The 20626-nt window shown below is 40.1% G+C and overlaps 1 protein-coding gene across 1 annotated transcript; it reads left to right on the plus strand.

Moving 5' to 3' along the window:
* The first annotated feature begins 1648 nt into the window (after window positions 1–1648).
* LOC124153498 lies at window positions 1649–19276 on the plus strand. Its single transcript, XM_046526700.1, has 3 exons — window positions 1649–1756; window positions 17039–17179; window positions 18599–19276. Exons 2-3 carry the CDS (start codon window positions 17059–17061, stop codon window positions 18925–18927), a joined length of 450 nt encoding a protein of 149 aa, XP_046382656.1. The 5' UTR covers window positions 1649–1756; window positions 17039–17058; the 3' UTR covers window positions 18928–19276.
* The last annotated feature ends 1350 nt before the right edge of the window (window positions 19277–20626 follow it).

The following is a 20626-nucleotide window of genomic DNA, read 5'->3' on the forward strand; positions in this document are numbered from 1 at the left end:
TAATCACTCAGTGATTCAAGTCGAAGGTTGGTTAGGATGGGCGAGGGTAGATCTCACTCCGGGCGAATTTCACGCATTCGGGGTTGGGGATAAGTTCCTTTTCTCTGCGCCACCTCACGCTTCGAGAATTTAGTTCGGGGGGAGGGGGGGGGGTCCGAAGGCCCAGGATTTGAACTCGGGGCCTCTCGATGAGCAGCCGAGCGCTCTACCCACTAGGCTACCACGCTCTCTGATTAGTGAGTACAACTCCTTCTTTTCAGTAATTAGAGCGGAAGAAAAAGCTATAAGTTCGGAAATGTTTCGTTGACTAGGCCTATTGTTCTGGGTTAGTTGTGGGAAGATGAGAAAGGAAGTACTGGTAGGCAAATGTAGAACCGCGGCATTGGATTACAATTGGGGTCGATCCCGTTTGGGTACAGCAAAGGGAGGAATAAATTGTTCGGGATGAGTTCAATTCGGCGGAAAAGAGATTTGTCCATTCCATTTGCAATGATGGAAATGTAACACAGATGCGCGGAAAAGAAGAGCAGTTAGGATACTTTCCTAAATATCTATGTTTAGAGTACGAGATATGATGGAGAGCTAAGTGGAAGCATAGGCAATATTCGGAAGGGAAATGTATCCATGTCATTTGTATTGTTGGAGATGGGTAACGGGGATCGGTAATGTATTAATATCAAATGGATTCCACGAATAACCACAAAATTCTCCCATCTCCCAAAATGAATTTCCTCCTTCTGTTCCCACAAAGGCCCATCCCCTTTCAGTCTATCTGTATACTATCTTCTTCTCTTCCCTGCTTGCCTTTCAATCTTCCCGCTAGCGCAGTTTTTATCATTCTCGCCCCGCTTATCACTCGCTCCATCCAAACCCTGCCCCCTCTCTCAGTGGCGTAGCCAGGTAGGGTTGTCCGGACCCCCCCTAAATATAAAAACACATTATTTTTATTCATAAAAGAAAAAAATAAAGAGAAATCATGAACTTACAAAATATTTCTTCAACAAATAAAGTTTTTTCGATTATAAAAAGTGCTAAAATTAGTTGAAAACCTAAACCTCTACTTAGTACCCCGTTTCTCAAAAATTTTCCCCCCTGGTTTTGGACACCCACCCCCGCCCCCGAACGAATTTCCTGGCTACGCCACTGCCTTCTGTACCTCCTGTAGAAGTTTCCTTCCCCTGTCCACAATGTTTCGCACTTCATTGTTCCTCTTCCCCTTCGTCCCCTTTACCTTCTCCATTCTCCTCCTTACCCACATCTGGAACTCCTCCGGCTACGAGCAATACGTCGAATTTAATTTTTATCAGGCTAGAGATGGATATATAGAAACTGAGAGGAGCTGGGGAATTTTTTTCTCTCTGAGGCTACGTCTATAGGTATGGGCTAGGTGTGGGGGAAGATTGAGGCATTGGGGAGGGAAACATACAACCACGACCGGGAGGAAGGTCGTGGGGGGGAGCGGGGGGGTTTTTCCCGCTAAAGGAAAAAGTATAAGGGCGGTGGTGGAGTGAGGGGGTGGGGGTCGGTGAGAGCCCCTCGTGGAGGGGGTGTGGAGGGACATTTCAGAGCGGAGGTGGACGCTGGGTGGAGGTCGGGGGAAGGGGCGAGGAGGCAGCGGCAGCTTTCCACTCCCCGTGGCTATATATATGAGGGGCGCCGCGCTTGTCGACCAGTTCTCACTGGTGTGGTAGCGGGTTTTGTGGATCCAGGGTCTCCTTCGCCCCGTCCGTGTTAACTCCTCGTTCTCTCGTCCACGGTAAGTCCCAAACGAAAGAAACTTTAATGCGGAATTCACATTTCATGCAGAGTCGAAATTAGGAAAATCCTCGCTGACTTCGACGCGCAAGTCCAAAAGCCACGGGAGAACAAAAAAAAAGAATTCTCATGAAAAGGTTGTGCTTCGGTAACTGTTTCTGATGTCGGTGCTTAGGTGTTCTATGCTCTGCGTCCAGCCTCTTCAGTATAGGATGTTTAAAACTTTGAAAGAAATTGTATTTTATATCGAGTCAAACAGAGGATAATCCTCGCGGAAATGGAGACAGAAGTACATTAGCTACGGGAAAAAAATGTATTACGAAAAATTGGTGCTTCGGAAATTGCTCTCGTTGGTGCTGTTCTATCTTCTACGTCGTGCCTCATCTATTGAGAATGTACAAGGAGGTCTTTTGTTTGTTTATTCAAGACTTCCTTTCTCTCTCAAGGCTGCAAACAGTTCTTTTTAAGTTGGGATCGATTGACATTGTTTCTTCGGGGAAGTGCTCCGTATTGAAAGGATTTGGAGGTCGACTTAAATGTCATTGCGAAGAGTTCTACGTGTGAGGTTAGCCGGAGTTTTCAAGAAGTTATGTACACAGTTTTCTCGTTGTTGTTAGTCATAGCTTCCGGGATATATGCAGACTACGAAGGACTTAGAAACCAGTCTTTTCTCCAGACTCGTTTTCTAAGATTTACGCTACTTTCAATCGTTAAAAAATGTATGTGCTGAAATTTTAGGTATTAAGCCAAGCTGTGTGTGCCTGCTCGAAAAGGCTTCTTGTCCAAGAGGGAATATTTTATTGAGAGAAATCTTGATCATGCTTTTGGGATATTGATGAATATTTATTGTGAAGTTCTTATTTTTCTTAAGGTAAACGACATTCAACCTTACGGTGAAAGTTCAATGTGAACACTGAGTGCTAAGAACAGCAATTTGCTGCGTCGTTCGAACTTTTTTCGCAGTATTTTCGACTATTTGTTGCATCGAGTCGAGCGGCAAGGTTGGAGTTCTGTAACCTTTTAATTTTCCGAGTATTCTAGCGCATTTTAATTCGCTCGATTCCCGAGAAAACTAGATGACGCCCAATCGTAGAAAACACTTCTTCCAATCGGGGCACAATCTTAAAAGGAAATATAGATATTAGTAGGCGGAAGTTATTTCAAATATCATTATTTTCCATGAAGCAGAAAATATGCCATTTTTCGGCTCCTATGGTGTTGTAGGACCATCTTGTGCCGTGTTGTATTTAGTTTCCTTCTAGAGGTCGTGACTTCTGAGAGAGAGCGCTGACGTTTCAATCTAATGAAATGAGTCGTGGTGACATTCGATTTCCCTCTCTGATTGAAGTGGGGTTGCGAGCGTTCGGTTTATTTGCGAGGTCGGTGATAATTGGTTGCGAAGGCTTCCGTACACGTCGCGCGAAAAATTTAATGCCGCGCTTAGCTGTGCCCGTCACCATCCCTTTGGTTTACTACGACGTTATATCTCAACATATTTTGTGCGAACAATATTTCTTTTTGCCTCAAAAAATGTTACTCTTCTCTTAATTCCTTTTTTACTTTTAGAAAAACAGAATCAAATCCGGTACTCATGTATGATAATTTTATGCCCTAAAGCAATTCTCGTGACCTTTTTTTCTACTTTTCAATTAGATTAATCAAATCCTTACCTTACATTACATTCCTTATCATCGACCTGGCTTATGTCCAAACCAATAAAAAAATCCCGAGGAAACGTCGACTGGATTATATCAGAAAATCAACTGCGAATTTTGTAAAATCGCATTTTTCATCTTTTACGCGCGCAGTCTAACCAGTAATATTTATGGCATAGAGATCCTCTTCTTGGAACTTATTTATTATTTCTTCTCCGCAGATTCCATTAATTAATTTAGTTTTCAATTCTTTTGAATTTTGAATTCCGTTCATGATAATTACTTAGCCAATCCGTCAAACCTCTTTATTTTTTGTCCGCTGAATGCAGCGCTTCGCTTCCTGGGTTAAAAAAAATTATATCGGAGATATTTTTGGACATTTTCCAATGCTACTCCTATTCGAGCCTAGGATTCTTACCTGAGGATGTGGAAGGGAGATGCATATTCTTCATCGCGGCATTAATTCAGTCCAGGAAGTTATGAACGCAGAAAGCTATTAGCCATTCGTGACAGCTTATATCATTTCGCACAGAGCGATTACGAGATCATTCTCCTTCCTGCCTATGGGCTCGTTTTTACGGCGTGAAAGTATATGTCATTACCTTCTTCCGTTTTTCCAAAGAGCGTTACGTAAATGCGGAGGAATATTCGCGAAAGTTAACATCTGAGACTGTCCTCTCGCCCCGGAAATAAGGTAAGAGGATTGACGAAGCTGGAAGACGAGACAGTCGTAAAGCTTATAATTAATGGGAAAGCGACCTAGGACATGAAATATGTCAAACCAGTCAAATGTGTCATGAAGTGCCTTCCTTTTTTGCCTGATTTGATTATGCAAACTTCTATACGCCTCTGAAATGCTTAGGAAATTCAGTATTGGATAGGATTATTTAGAACGTTAATTGAAAGAAATTTTTCGTATTTGACGCTCAATCCTCTCGGTATAACAAACAGGATAATTTTATTTTGAATACTATTCTTATCATTACGAACATTAAACACCCTTGCCAAGATTTTTCCATATCGATGGCTAAGTTCTAACGACAGGTATCTCAAATTCGGCCGGTTTGAGACAGGTATCTTAAAGAAAGTGTAATAATATTAAAAAATAAAATACAAGCAAATAACAACTGTTCATTTGCAAATTAATGCTTCTTTCTCAGTTTCATGAACTTTTGGTTTTTAATTTCAGTGTGCAGTAAAAAGAATTAATCGTTTTTTGCTCTATTGAAAAGTTTCTATTATTGAGATACGTGTTTTTAGAACTTAGCCATCGATATCTTCCTTTTAATTAGAATCGAATCAATGGCGAAGTAATTTCACTTCTAAAAGATGCCGATATATTGCAATAATGGAGATCTATAACTACCCGTGGCAACCGATCATTCAAGAGGAAAATCGGTCTGTTCAAGGAGACGCTTGGGTGTGGCAACTATATGCATTCTTTTCAACCTCGCATTTACCAACGCCCTTGTTCTCTTCACCGAGATTTTTCCGATCGCCTTCGTCCAAATCTTTGCATATGTATCCGTAAAAATTGCATTTTTCCTTATTTTTTGAGTTCAAAAAGTGGAAAGGCGTTTTTGACATCGGGAAGCGAATTATACTCGACCATTTTCGCTCGCGATTTTCCCTTTTCAGGGAAAAGTTGCCCTCTTCCATATGCGATCGGGTTTTCTCTGTCCGCTGACGTAGAAAAACGCGGAGAGTATCGGAGAAAAAGAAAAAAAGATTGAGGGACGAAAGGGGTTGGAGTTATTATATGGAGTGTGGCGTGTAAAACCGGGTCCACGAGAACACTCAAAGACTGTTTCCGAACGGCCGGTTTTGGCCGGCTTGTTCCTATTCCCGCTCCGTATGTAATGACTACCGTCGCTTTCACTGACGACCATTAAAAGTTTTTTTTTTATAAATGGGTGACCGTTATCTTCGTCCGGCTCCATAGTCTCACAAGGAGAATAATATCCTTTAGCCAGACGTTAATAGGCGCGTGACTATAACGTGAATATACAATGATTTGTCGCGTTCACCTCAATTTTTCTTTCCTGGATATCGTGATATTTAGAAAGCCTCCATTTTACTGCTGCTGAGTCACTAACTAAGCCATTTGGATACGTCTCCTCAGACGTACGAATATCATCGAAAGCAATCTTTAAGATCTGTAACGCTTCATGTGATGAAAGGATTTTCCCGCAGCTTGTGAGGTGAGATAATTCTAGCTTTCTCTTTTTAAGAGTGCAAAACGAAATGGGTAAGTTCAAAAGGATTTGTTGTTCAATTTGTGTACTTCATCTTCAAGAATTTTAATTTTTACATGAATAAATAAATCAATATCGCCGCGACGAAGAAGACATCTCTTGTGAGACAGATGGTAGGTTAACCATGTCATTTCGAAAGTTGTTATACCTAACAAAACACTTCACTGTTCCAGTAGAATGTTGCTATCTCTCGGGGTTAGTTTAATTACTCTCAATTTGAGAAATAGAGACCGTCCATCTTAAGCTAGACGTGGTGAGACACATTATCTGAATTTTAAATCGAATTTGAAATTATATTTCAACTTCATATTAAAAAGTTATATTCCGTACTACGTGATATTGCATTTGCGAAGGTATAAATGATTTTTTTAGATACCACGAAAGTTCATAGTAAAGCTCTTATCTTTATATCATCGTTATCATATCATATTATCGGCATAAAATATGTAGTTTTATTTAGTAAAGTCTCTGGCTTAACGTAGGGATCTCAATAAACTAACCTTGGATCATTTTTCTGTCTTTCGTGACCAGTCAGTTTCCTCTCTTCAGATAAGCAGGAAATGACCCTTTGCGTAGCAGTTTCCTGTTCAAATATCTTTGGGAATCGACTAAGATAGATAATTATCAGAACTTTTTTTTCTTTTGCCACAAATAGTCACTTCCTAATGGCGGAGTTTAACCTCGAACCAACTTTCAGCGTAAGTTTCCTTGAGGGAACTTCCTCATACTAGTTCGTGTCTGTTCGTGAAAATTGGTCCTTAGTTTACAAGGAGCTTTCTGTTATTGGTATTTAGCTTATTTTGTTTTAGCTTTGAGGTCGTTTCGCTCCACAAACAAAACTGTAATGTTTAGAGTTCGATCGAGGTGTTCATTCAAGGACGAAATGTCGAATCAAATGGAGACGAATACATATTACTCGTCATGCCAGTGCCAAAAATTATTTTAGCATTCAATACGTGGAATGGTCACAAAAAAATGAGCCAATTGTTTCGCATATCGGTTGCAACTTTGCCCTGCATAAGGCCAAATATGAATATTTAATTGATTCTTTTAAAACATATTGAAAAAGACACACTGATGGTAAAGTTTATTAGCAAAGATGCAATAGGGATATGATATTAATTTACCGAACGAGCCACCTAAATCGAAAACTTCAATGGTAACTATTTTCGTCTCTTATTGCAATTGGGAAAATTAATTTTTTTACCTCTCTGTGTTGGGAATAAAGTAATTCGCGTAATTTATTAATTGGAGTCGAATTGAATTTAGTACATGGGTCCTTTAAGTATCTCTCCGCGTTGTTAGGTAATTTTGTTGGTTCCATTGAAGTTCACATAGATATTCATTTTATTTATTTGAGTTCTCAAGTAAAGTCAAGTGGTAACTTATGCAAACTCCAAGTGTCAAGCCCCCTTCACAATAGGATTAACTTGACCTCAATTGGTCAGGACCGATGCCTCTTTGGTTCCACCAATCACAGCTAAGATCGCATATTAGTCGTGAAACCTTTTCTAGGGAACTTATACACTGATATCGATGGTCATCTGCCTTGTTGCTTCATAATTATTTTTTGAGAGATTTGAGTTTTTCTAAACACATGATTAAAGTCCAGACTCTCCGTTTAAAGTTTTGAAACAGCAGACTTGTCTTTTCACTTTTCTAACAGCTACGCCAAATTGAGCTGCTGAGAATAACTCTTTTGGTGATCATTAGGTTCTTCGTATGAGACCATGCAAGTAGTAGTCCTCAAGTAAAGTGGCCTGCAAGGAGGATCACACCGGGTGGATTATATGCCTGCAAGTGGCGTGGCTTTTATTTCGAACTCTCGCCTGAGACGCGTTTCGTAATCCTGTGACCGATTTCTTGAGCGCTTGACTCGGCAGCCACCCTCGCGGTTTTCATCGAGAATACCCACGCTCGGCGACAGGAGCTTCAAAATTGACAGATGGCGACCGAGGCGGGAATAATGGTCCGGGTGACTTTTTCATCCTGTCCAAAAGCCCCCTGTCGCTGGATAGGGTGCCGTTGTGACTCCCACGTAACTCGTGACTTTGTTCGGAGAGCGGACGAGTGCAAACGATAAAAAAAAATACAAATGGATATTCACCATCAGGCAACGAGCCAAATCCTAGAGTCTCAGGGGAAATGAATGACTGCCATTGGCTGCAGTTAATCTCTTTCGCCGATTGATCTCATAAAAGTGCCCTTGGTCTTGCCTTGCGAAAGGTTTGCTGCCGATTGGCTCAAAATCATAGCGCTAAAGTAGATTTGTAAGTCTGCTACCAATTGGGATCACGTTGAAATCATATTCGAAGGCCACTTGAGTATTTTGCTCTGTTTTTTATTCCGCAACTGTGTGCTTCTGTTACGAAACAAAAGATGTTGAAATGGGTGGAATAGTAGCTATCGGAGTTCTTGAACTATTGGCATAGCAATTGGCAGCTCCTATAGAGAAAGTTGAAACTTCCTTGGCTTAATTGCGAACAAAAACAATAAATTCCAACATTAAATCGAAGTAAGTGTTTTATAGAAGCAACATGGGAAAGAAAAAAATATCAATTTTCATGCCATATCGCATAAAGTAAAGACCAATGTTTCTGCCGAATTTCATTTTATTTTTGGAACTTCGCTGATTATTTTGTTAGCAAAGACTTGTTTCGTTCAAATTTCCTTGCTCTGCCAACAAAACAGCCGTATCATTTAGCAATCCTTTTCTTGTTTGGCATCCATGCAGCGCGATTCTCTACTTCCCCCTGCGTAGTTTTGACTCCTCGGTTTTCACTGTGAAAAAAATTAAACGAGAACTCTGGATGGAAAATTCCAACTTATATGAATGCGTTCTTTTTAAATTTCCCCACGTAATCCATGCCATCAATTCGAATTTCTCTGATTTTTATCTTCTTGTTCACTTCCAGTTAAGCCCGCTCGTTCCCGCGTTTATTTTGGAGAAAATCGTCGTGCGCATCGAAAATGAAATCTCATACTCCCATCAAACCAAATAATCACGAAAAAAGGAAGTGCGAAGATTTAAAAAATCGTTTTTTGCCAAAGAAACTTTTATAAATCAACTCTTATCTTTTTCGTGAAAAAAAATTGAAATGGAATGCCTCAAAGTTAATTATGAACCTATATAATTGGAATTTATTAAATATTTTAGCCACTACCTTTTAAATTTCTCCGGACGATACTGAATAATGAATATCTTATTCCTATCAAACTAAATAATCACGAAAAAAGGAAGTGTGAGGATTTCAAAAAAAATCTTTTCGCTGTAGAAACGTATTCAACTTTTAAAAAATATTGAATTAGATTACCAGTCACTTTATAACGTGTCTTATTGAAATTTATGAGTATTTTATCCCCCAAATTTTAAATTTCTCATGATGACACTGGAGTTTTTGCCTCAATGTTGATGCCTCTGCTTTTGATAGACCTACTGTATTCTCTTGGGGCTCTTGTATTATTTATTTACTCCCGAGGAAGAAACCGCCCTCGGCTCGAGTGTCAACACGGAGCAGAGGGTGGGAGGGACAGGGGAGGGGGTTTATGGGAAGGCTAGTGAAAGAGCGGAAGGGACGTGTGACGCATCCCACTTTCACTTCGCCCGATCTTCTTTCACCTGCGCCTCCGCTCTTCATTTTTTTTATTCCTCCCCACCCTCCGACCCTCTCGCCCTCCCTCGATCACCACCTTTGCATGCAGTCGTAGGCGTGTGGAATAACACACCGCAAAGAAGCCGATCCTGTTCTCTTGGGCGTCGCCGCAGGTTGAACGGTAGTTGGCTGCCAGTTCTACTTCTGCTGTTTGCTGCTAGAGGTTGCTTTGACTTTTCATTCCAATTATAAAGGCCGTGTTGATGTAGGAAGCGGAGTAGGTGGGTTAAAACTAATGGAGTTGACGTCAAGAGACGATTGGGCATTGAAGGTCGCGATAGAAAGGGAAATTATAGGAAAGTGAGGTAATAGAGTGCCAAGAAGAAGAAAAAAGAATAAGAGTATTGTAGTTAAGAGATGTTTAGGGAATTAAAAACCCACGTGTACTTGGATGGTTCGGACCCTTCAGAATGGGAAGGTCCAACCCTGGGCCCCTCATGTCATCCATCCCTCTGCAATGCAGCATTATAATTCCATTTAGCACTTATTTATATTAAATTCATACAGATTTTTAAAAATTCAGGTTAATATCCAGATAATCTAAACTAAGAAAAAATATCAAAAATGGTTGAGACAATGAATCGGCCCGTGGCAATTCGCATCCAAAAAAAAGCTGGTATTTTGGCCAGCTGGGATAAAAAAATAGTTTATTTTAGGTAAAAAAAATGTGGTCATTGTAAAAATAATCGCCGATAATACATTGGTAAACGGTATCTCCCGGTGAAATTTTGATGAAATTATGTTAACCGGTGGATTAGCTTTCAATAATCGTCGTTACCCACTCCTCCCCTGACGCTAACTCCCCCCTCGCCTGGTGGCGTCGCCAGTCACTGCCTAGCCACATCCGTTCCCTGCGTCCTTCCTCAACATGGCCTTCGCCTGTCTTAAGTTTCCGTTACCTCGCCACCTTGCTCAATCGCGGCCTGCGGTTCTGAAACATTAAAAAAAAATCGGCTGGTCTTTTCGTGGGAGTAAAATGATGTTACGCCCAATCCTTTATCAGTGGGTGGGATGATAACGGAAGCGACAGATTTACTTAAAACTTTCTCCTTGGAAATGTACCAATGTTTGAAGTGCCGTGCCTAGTTCCAAAATAATTCTGGCGATCAGTCCCAAGACCGTCAGAATTTGTCGCGGCATATAGGTATGTGATGATTTGTGGAAGAGGTAAATTTAGTTATAAATACTTCGTAGTATTACTTGAATTTTGCATTCAATTTCATTGAATATAGTACTCCGCAACATTAAGGCGCAGTAACTTATTTTGATTGTGCACAACTATCCGTATGCATCTGTTCCTGAAATGAACGCTGCTTCGCAAAACCATGAATTTGTTTCCGATTGCCCATAGCCTTCATTAAAAATGCAATTCTTATACGTTTCAATTTTTCTTTGCCGGCATGAGCTGTTGCTCCAGTATTAGAAAATACTCGAAAATTATATTCCTAAGTGCGTGATTGTCTCGAAGTATAACCTACACAACGTACCCGTTTCTGCTATACCTTTTGAAATAAAAGGTCGAAACAGCAAAAAATAACCTCATTCAAAATATAGCAGAAAAAATTAATAATAGTTGTACGAATGGTATTGAAAAATATACCGAGAAAATGTCAGCGTTCGTAAGCGTTTAGTCTGCTATTCGTAATGGTGAAAGCTTTTGAACAAGTCTGTCGTTCAAAAAAATGCCAATCATCGTGAGACTTGAAGGAAACAAATGCCCCTTTCATTCGTTCGTGATAAATGATGGTTCTGAATATTATAGCGCTCAGTGACGGTAATGCAGAGAATGAAATATGCTTTGCTTGGTGGCTACACTTTTTGGAATATGCAGCAGGCGCTCAAAATAGACGGAGCGAATTACAGCAGTCCTATTGGTTTCTCAATCGATTTCATGACAACTCGAATTTCTATCGAGCTAGCAAAAAATTTTATACGGCACTTATACTTCAACAGCCTTAGGAATGACCTACAGGTTTTAGAAGCTCTGGCACCTGGTAAGTTCCTTACTTAAAGATGCATGTTGCAATCTCATTAAATTCCTGGTATCGTACTCTGAATATGACATGAAGGACATGCTCTTGTAAAAATATGACAAGAATTAGATAAATGTTATGAATTGAATGTGAACGGCTTAAATGAAGTGATGATTTTCACTGCCAAACGATATTAGGTAAATTGATAAATCCATGACTGAGACAAAGCATGACAGTCCCCACTTTTGGAAACAAGTAAGAACTGAATACAGGTCTGCTCATATCCAAGATGTATAATTCGTGATTGGAACAGATAGCATGCATCCCACGATTATTACTGTTGGTATATTATGAGAACTACTATCGTTACTGAGACAGAGCACTTATAATAAATATTTATCATTTGCTGAATTCATTTATTTTACTGTTTTTCATATAGTATTTTTCATAAAATCGCAGGCATTTGAGAGAGAGACTATCTTGCAGCATTATTATGAGTAGCTGTCAGTCAATCACGGTCGTAATGAAGTGATCGTATCCGTGAGTCAACGCACCCCAGATCTCTAGCACTGTTTACTTCTTTTTTTTTAGAGCGCGCGGAATTCTGAGAAATATCTGGTCGAATACCGATGGAAAGCGACGCTAGGCTGTTCCCTGCTGCCGGCAGTGAAATATGCAATAACGCCACGGCTTCACAGCAATGAAAACAATGCGAAAACCCCGTCTTTGAATGACGTATTGTGATCCGTCTACGGCGGCCTTACCTCGCACCGCCACGAATGAACTATTTTGCTGGTGATAGCATTTCTCTTGCCGACTCAATTAGGTTTTATTTTTTTGCTCCTCCTCGCTAATGCCAACCTGCAATCGTTCATTTTTCTTATTGGCCAATTTGAGTCACTCGCTCGAACCTGCTCGATCCGCATACCTTAAGTTTTTTTTCTCGTCGCATTCCGTCAGAAAAATTTTCCTTTGGATCGGCTTGGTATGTGTGTGAATTCCTTGCCTACTCAAAGGCAGCGCAAGTCGCATGCCTATCCCGTGTCACCTCCCTCGGTGTACACTCTAATTCCCCAACTTATAAAACTCATGTCGAATCATTTGGGTTACACCATCGAAAGCATATCAATGGAATAGTCCGGGGTGTTAACTAAGGTGTCATCAATCTATTCTAATTCTACAGTACATTTATATTGGTCCGCTTTCGGACTAGCTTAGTTTTGGTTCTATGCCTAGTATAATTCACATTGATCCATTCCCAGATTATCTAGGTAGGTATCAGTAGATTACGAAACAGACCTCAGGCTGGAGACACTCAGCCTACCGAGTCCCAGCTTTATTGTTGTTGCTATACCTCTCCGGTCATAACCGGCCCCCAGTCCATTCCTGTTCAAATACCTCTCTCCTCAGCTTCGATCCTCCAAATGAAAACTTTCCTCCTCTACCGAGATCGAAGTGGCTGTTCAGACAAGCTATGAGGCAATTAGGACGACCTTTCCGTCTCTTCAATGCTTCCTGACACTGCCCAGGGATTGTTCACTCTTAAGTAGCTTACAAAATGATATTATAATTCCTGATAATTGCTATCTTTGTTCGGTTTCCAAACTTCTTTAAAGCCTTTCTTACCTTTGTGCCTATACAACGGTAATTAGAGATAGATGGAAGTTAAAAAAACTGAGTTAAGCATTTGTATTCAAACAGTTAGAATATGCTTTAGTTCGTGATTGATATGCATTATCGATGTTACTAAACATGACGAAGATAAACTGCTTCGGAAGGAGAGCAGCCAGAAAACCGATGGGATCTAATATGCTACTCTTATAGCATATTAGATTCCATGGACCCACGCTCATTACTAACAAGGCTCATAGCCGTCATTAGGTGTCAGACAGATTTGTGCGGAATTTTGATGAACGAAGCTAACATAAATTCAATTTTTTATTCATATCACTTGGAGTACATTCCATGTTCAACTATTATTGGATTCTCTTGAAACATCTGTGGATAGCTGTGGTTAAACCAGGCCGTTTCGTGTGAGGACATTCGCGTAGTTCGCGCCCACAACGCAACATTTAGAACGTTACACGAATGGAAAACCAGTGACAGTCGACTGAGGAATTCCAGACGATGGAATCTTGTCTTGAAAATCCGGATTATGGACTTCTCAAGGTTTTCCGCTGTCTGAGAATTTTCTTCAGGACGGCTTTCTTCTCGTAGGCGTTACGGAAGAACAATCGTTCCTCATTAGTCGCTTTGCCACCCCCGAATTAGAAACTGCCTCTCGACGATTATTAATAATTAATTATAGGTTCCCCCATTATTTCTGGTTATTAAATTGCCCTTAGGAATCCCGAAAATGCTGAAACTTCTCATTATTCGACCTGAAAGATTCCTTCTTGTGCCATTACAATCAACCAAGATTTTCCTCCGATTAACTTCTTTCAATAGACATGTAATAAATTCTTTTGTCTTGAATTTCTCCAGGGATGAGTAAGAACGAAAAAATCAAAATTCGTGGCTGTCTCCATAGATTTGGTACGATTCTCAAGACTCTCGTCAATTCGTGCATCCACCAGTAATGACGGAATTGCGAAACAATGCCTATTTAGTAACTTCAAAGTTAGTGTAATAAAATTTCTCGACTGCATATTAATAAACGCAGGATATTTGTGCGTCAAAAATGTTTAAATCAGTTTTTATTTTATTTTCAAGCGCTTAATCCAGTTTTTGTTTTGTTTTATTAAGTGAAATCACATCTTTAGTGATATGAAGATAAAATACGGGCTTTGAATGGATGGGTATGCACCAATTACACACAAGTGAAATAATACGTTGTTACGTAGAGAAACTTAATTTTCGTCGTGAATTTAATTTGAAAATTGGTTTTAAATTTACTTAACGTTGTCATGAATTTACTTCACTAGCTTAAGCAGCCGATTGCCTCAAGATATAATGTAAATATTTGCACTTAAGAACTCGTGCAACCTAAGATTTCGCACAAATCAATGTGCGAAATTAAATCGCACGTGGGAGCAGAGGGCGCCGAGCCATTTACCGCTGGTCGCGGATCACCTGTGCTGTTGTTATGACATCAGTCAGTCAAAACGAACAGTGCGATGGTGCAGGCTAATTATCCGTCCGCTCGCGTTACTCCTATTCCCGTTCCAACCCCTCTCTCTAGACCATGTCCCCCTCCCCGTCGGTACGTTAAAAGCTACCTCGTCCAGCGGGGGCTGGTTCTGAAAGCCCCGCGGAGGGTAGGGAAAGGGAGGTAGGAAGGAGGAGGGCCCCCCTCCCGCCGATGTCGTGGATTTCACGAGTGAAAACTGACGTGAGAGTGTTTCTAGGTGACCCGTTATCTCTCGAAGCGATCCGAGAAAGGGAGGGGAAAGCCAGAACGAAATGCAGTGGGCCCTGAGTAAGAGGGCGTTGCCGGCTTCTGCTCAACTCCGGGTTACATCGTCTCGACTCCTTTCCCGAAACGCGTGTAGATATGAGAGTCAAAGGGACTTCATAGAGGAGGCTCCAGTTCGCCCCGTTGAATTTTATTTTACAGCTTCGGTCGCATCTGAATGTGTACTTTAAAATGTCCTTAGCGTGGCGATGAGTGCGATCCATTTATTGCCAACAGTGGGGTAGCCAGGAACTTCTTTCTGGAGGAGGGGTTCAAGACCAAGGGGGAAAGTATTTGGAAAACACGGTACTAATCAGAGGGTTTAAAACTATTTTTTAACACTTTTCCTAATCGAAAATTTTCATTCATCAAAGAAATATTTTTAAAATTCATTATTTTTCGATATTTTTTTTCTTTTATGAAGCAAAGTAATTGTCTTTTTATATTTCGGGGGGGGCGGGTCCAGACTCCAGACCCCCTGGATCCCCCCACTCGCTACGCCCCTGATGGCCAATATTTACAATCGTGAGGAATAGTGTTGAAAAGGTTGGAAGTTAATAGGACGTGTCATCAAGAATATAAATTTCGGTGAACAACCGTAATTATAGCTTATTTCTCCTCAAAATATGGTCGACCTGCCCGTCAGAAGCCCGAGTGGTTCGTTAACCCATTTGAAAGCGCAATGGGTGCAAACAAATTTAGTAGCAGACGAGAATCCTATTTTCTAATATTCGTTGTGCATGTATATTAAATGGCGTTATAGGGGACATGATCAAAAAACTGAGACCATCAGTGAAACTTAACTTGAATATTAATGGGAAGAGGAAAAAGTTAAGCAATGAAGCACTTGTCAATATTGAAAATGCGAAACTTCTTTCTGAGAATTAAGTTTGATGGACATAAAATTTCCAGTAGAAATAAAAAGATATAAACTCTTCTTAGTCAGCCAAACTCAATCGTCACGTGATCTCCGATTTTACTAATTTAATCTTGATCGCATGCGCAGAAGAGAATCATCGCTCATGCTTATTTTTACTATTTGGTTTAGCGCTTTTCGATCATTATTTTTGAAAAATTAAGACCCCTATGAAATGACGCCAGATCTCAAGAATTGCATAACCTAAACTCTTAAAATGAATGTGAGTCGTCACTAGAAACCTATGTTATTTAAGTGCCACTTACGCGGTATGTTTTAATCTCGAACATTAATAGCTTTAAATAGTCATTTGACGGAAGTAGTATGCTGAATTTATGAACATGACATTAAATATGCGAACTTTTTTCTGTTTCCTTCATCGAAAGTGGGGCGTACGTTTTTGGCACCACTTTCGACTGTTATGGTGAAATTTTGGCTGTAGATTCCGTAAACAAATCTCTCTTTTCCCTTTCTATTGAAGTTCTTGGTCTAGTTTTGCACCTATTCGTACCAGCTTTCTCGGATTCCTTGCTTCAACAGCTATGTAAAGAGAATGGGAAGTTGCCTACAAATCTAGTGCTCTATTTCTTAAGGAGAAATATTACTTAGCGAAATGACGTTTCGACGCTTTTGCCGTGTAGCTTTATCCATACTTGGCAAATACTCCGGATTAATTGGCGCTATCGATATAATCCATTCGATGAAAACTTGCAAATATTCTGTCATGCTTGTACGTGATCAAATATGGCCTTGGGACTCCGCCCTCCCTTCCCCGTGCTGCCTGGCAGCCTGTATTACATTTTTTTAAAGAAACCACTTTTATGCTCCGATGACCTTGTGAGCGAGCCAATTAGGTGCCGCCATCTCAAGGTAACGAGTACCGGTAACTGTCTGAGTTCCGAGATATTTTTATGAGACAAAATAACGTACAATAAATGGCACCGGTCGTCACTTTAGCCGTGATTTTTATCGATGGTTGGTCATTTTTTCTCGAAACTAATGTCATTTCTAATTTCATGACAACTTGAATGATTCAGAGAGAGCTAGCTGTATTGGCTATTTTTTAAAGATCGCTTTTGTGCTGAACTGTAACTAATGAGAATCCCAATTAGCGGTTGTTAAGAACTCAATCTTTCTCGTGTCTTGACGGCATCATGTCATTTTATTATTTGAAATATGTGATGAAATTTTTCGATATTCTATTGCATGATTAAGCACATGACTATCTTGATATCAGTTTTGAGAATTATTCCATGCATCCCTCCCAGCTGTACATATCGAAGCCTTTAACCGACAAATTTTATACAAAAACAACCTTACTTGGTACTGTGTTCAGTGTATCCTCTTCCTTATCTTAAAGTTCTTGAATACATTATACGATGTATTAAGAATACAAAATTTAAGAGAATTTAATGGTTGGTTTTCTTTATTTTCCAGTCAACAGACAACAGGACATCATGAAGTTTCTTCTGTGCCTTTCTGTGATCGCTGTCGTGGCTTTGGCCGCTGACAAGAAGGAAGAGGAGGCTGATGGCTCTAAGACATACCGCAGACTCATTCCGGCTGATGTGCTCAGGGGTAAGGACATGAAAATACGATATACGGATAATAAAAATTCAGATTTAGTGAAATTCAAAGATCGCGAATGGAAAATTTTACATTCTACTCAATGGAAAACTAGGGTGGAGCTGCAGCACTAATTGCATGAAACTACTATGTATTACCTGCCTTTTTGAATTGACGTCGTATAAAGCCTTATAAAAACTTCTTTTGCTCTACAAGGTTTTTATATTTAAGGACGATAAATTTTGCTCTAGGTAAGCGAAAAATTGAATTATAGTACCGAACAAATTATCAGCAAGTGAGATGTATAAGTACACCTTTCGCTTTGTGAAATGCCAAGGTATGTTAAACAGGCAAGAATTCAAAGGAAATTTAATTGGAAATAAAGTTAAAAAGATATTCACTAAAAAATCTGGGGTGATATTTAATACGGCCACTTGTAGATAGGGCGTGCTCCAATTCCAGAACATTCGTAAGAAATTGATGTGTTTGTAATGTATCACATTTTTATCATTTCTTATCATTTCAATTTCTTAACTCATTCGTGATTTTAAAAATAAAATCCCCCTAAGTATACTTAGGTAGATATTCTGGTACCAAATGTGCAATGTTTTTTTTAATAAAAAGTAATTATTATCCAATTGGAAAACAAAATCAAATTTGTCAACCTTAGATTGTATTCTTGATTTTTCTCGCGTATTCCTCGCCCTGCTTACGCGATGATCAGAATCCCTAATGAATTGTGCGCCTCACATGCAGAGGCGAGTGGTGAAGCAGTGTGGGTTGCATAATCGGAGATAAGGTCAGGGGTGAACGTCATTCATGAGTGGCAATTGGTAGGGGAATGAAGAGAGAAAAGATCCTTTTCATCCAGTCCATTGCCTATTTTGAGTTCAATTTGGGGTCACTGTAGCACTCAAATGCTTTCTAAAACTCTGCGTAGAGACAGAGCCTATAAAATCGTGCCTATGTGTGCTCTCATTAATCCTTGAAAATTAAACTGGGATTCTAACGTAATGAAAACAAGGGCACAAGCACAAAAAAGAGTGAAACTCGCATTGCTCATTTACTTCGGCGGTGGCGTCACCTCGTAACTGGTCCTAGCCGCTCCGCCGCTGCCGACTCTGCTGAAAATAAAATATTCATCTCCCAGTATATACAAAATTATATATTTAAGTACTCTATTTTCAATCTTATTTGTGCACTTCATCATCTTTATGACTCAATTTGTGAGCGTGACTAATTATCTTCGGCGCCCATGGCTTTCTTGGCATTTACCTAGTGTACAGCACTAGACCTAGGTCAAAATGAATCGTGTATTTCTATGATTCATTATGGTCGATTGAAGAACCGAATCATTAACATGAACCAAAATCCGTGAACCGAAACTTCCGCCAACATACAGCTCACATTATCTTTCGTGCCCCCTTGCAGACTTCCCCGGACTCTGCTTCGCCTCCACTCGCTGCGCCACCATCGAGCCGGGCAAGAGCTGGGACCTCACCCCCTTCTGCGGCCGCTCCACTTGCATCCTCGACAAGGAGACCAACAGGCTGCTGGAGATGGTTGAGGACTGCGGACCCCTGCCCAAGCCCAACCCCAAGTGCAAGCTGAGCGAGAAGACCAACAAGACCGCCTCCTTCCCCGACTGCTGCCCCATCTTCGATTGCGAACCCGGCGTGAAACTGGAATACCCCGACCTCACCGCCCCACCCCCATCCGCAGCCGCACCCGACGCCGCAGCCGAGGCACCCAAGGCCTAAACATCACTCCCTCGACACTTAGCTGAGCAACTCTCTCGCCCCCTCTCTCACCATACCATTTTGCTCTCGCAAGACTCCCAAATTCCACTAGGAAATGAGGAAGCAAGTATAACATCGTGCCTGGCACCTGTGGCAGGAACCTGCTCACCCTCGATAAAGAAAAAAAAACAACCGAGAGTTCCTTACCGAAACGTTTAAATTATGAGAGAATGATTTTTTTATTATAATAATAACCCCCAAGTTCCCAATTCGTGTGCTTTCATTCTAAAAAAACCGTCCCGTGATTAAAATGAAGTCATCGCTTCAGTTTGTTCATCGAGTATCGATGGAATTCTCTCTCCATATCTCGCAAAAAAATTGAAAAAGCAAAAGAAAAATGTAAAGTAAATGGAATAACGGTTCATCAGAGAAAATCTAGGAAAAATATTGGCCATGGCGCACAGTAATTTGGACTACTAATTTAGTGATACTTGTCCAGTTGGTCGAAGGTTAACTAAATTTTTTTAAGCGCCACCATTTGAGATTGCATTTAGTGTGTTACAGAACAATTCCTGGCTTGTTACTCGCACTGTGAAATACTAGGAGTAAAATCTAAAGATGCATGGAATAAGCATATCCCGTGCTGAAGGAGACATTGGACATGCTTATTTTTCGGAATGTGATCTCTGCACTCAAAGGCGACGGCGACGGTGGATTTGATTGAAGAGAAAAAATTTGCTTCGTAGAAACTGTTCACATATGTTCCTTTACATTTGTTCTACTGATTTCTATGTTGTTGTTTTTTAGAATATCAATGTAATATTTACTGTCATCATTCCAACCCACCATTTTAAAAGGAGATGGTTCTTATTAATGTGAATTTCATTTTGGAAACATACCATAGTGAAAAACGATGTTTTTTGACAAAAAACTCTTTGTTTTGCCATTAATAAAAATACTTCTTTTAAAAAACTGTTTCATCTTATTCATATAACTTTAATGTGTAGTGTAAGTAATATAAGCTATAATCATGACTAATGACTTTGAGAACTAATTATACTTGGCGAATGGAACTTGGAAAACTTTAACGTTTCACCAGCACTTCTGAGAGAACGATCTGAATTTCGTTTCCCCAATTTAGCCTATAAATCAGGAGTATAAGGGGAACTAAAAATATAAACTATTTCAGATTATAATTTTAGTTTTCGAATTTGGTGATACTTATTTCTGTTTCTTATTACCCAAGTCTTTTCAAATCATTCAGTAATTTAGTTGCTCGTGTAGTTGAAACAACTGCGCTATAGGTTTTGCGAATCCTCGATAAATTTCCCCGTAACCCGCTGTTCTTGGACAGTGGCGCCGACTCCATGGGGCTTGAGGGGGCCCGAGCCCCGTCAATAATTCAAGAAAATAATTAAGCTATATTATGCTTTGTGAAATCACAAAAATATATTGTTAATTTTTATTTCCCATGTTTGACGATAGTTACCTTTTAAAATGAATTCAACAATGTGTTAAAAAAATAATTATTAGGTAAAGCAGGTTAACTGAATCAAGTGGTGTGAATCATAATAGTTTCGGTGCTGCGACACACTTGGAATTTAACCTCTTCCCGGGGCAAGACCTCCGATATGAGCCCCCCCAATATTTTTTATAAGTCGGCGCCCCTGTTCTTGGATAAAGCATATCCCTTAGTACAGCTTTTAAAAAAATCATTTCC

This window comes from Ischnura elegans, chromosome 2 (assembly GCF_921293095.1).
Source record: "Ischnura elegans chromosome 2, ioIscEleg1.1, whole genome shotgun sequence".
NCBI classification, from domain to species: Eukaryota; Metazoa; Arthropoda; class Insecta; order Odonata; family Coenagrionidae; genus Ischnura; species Ischnura elegans.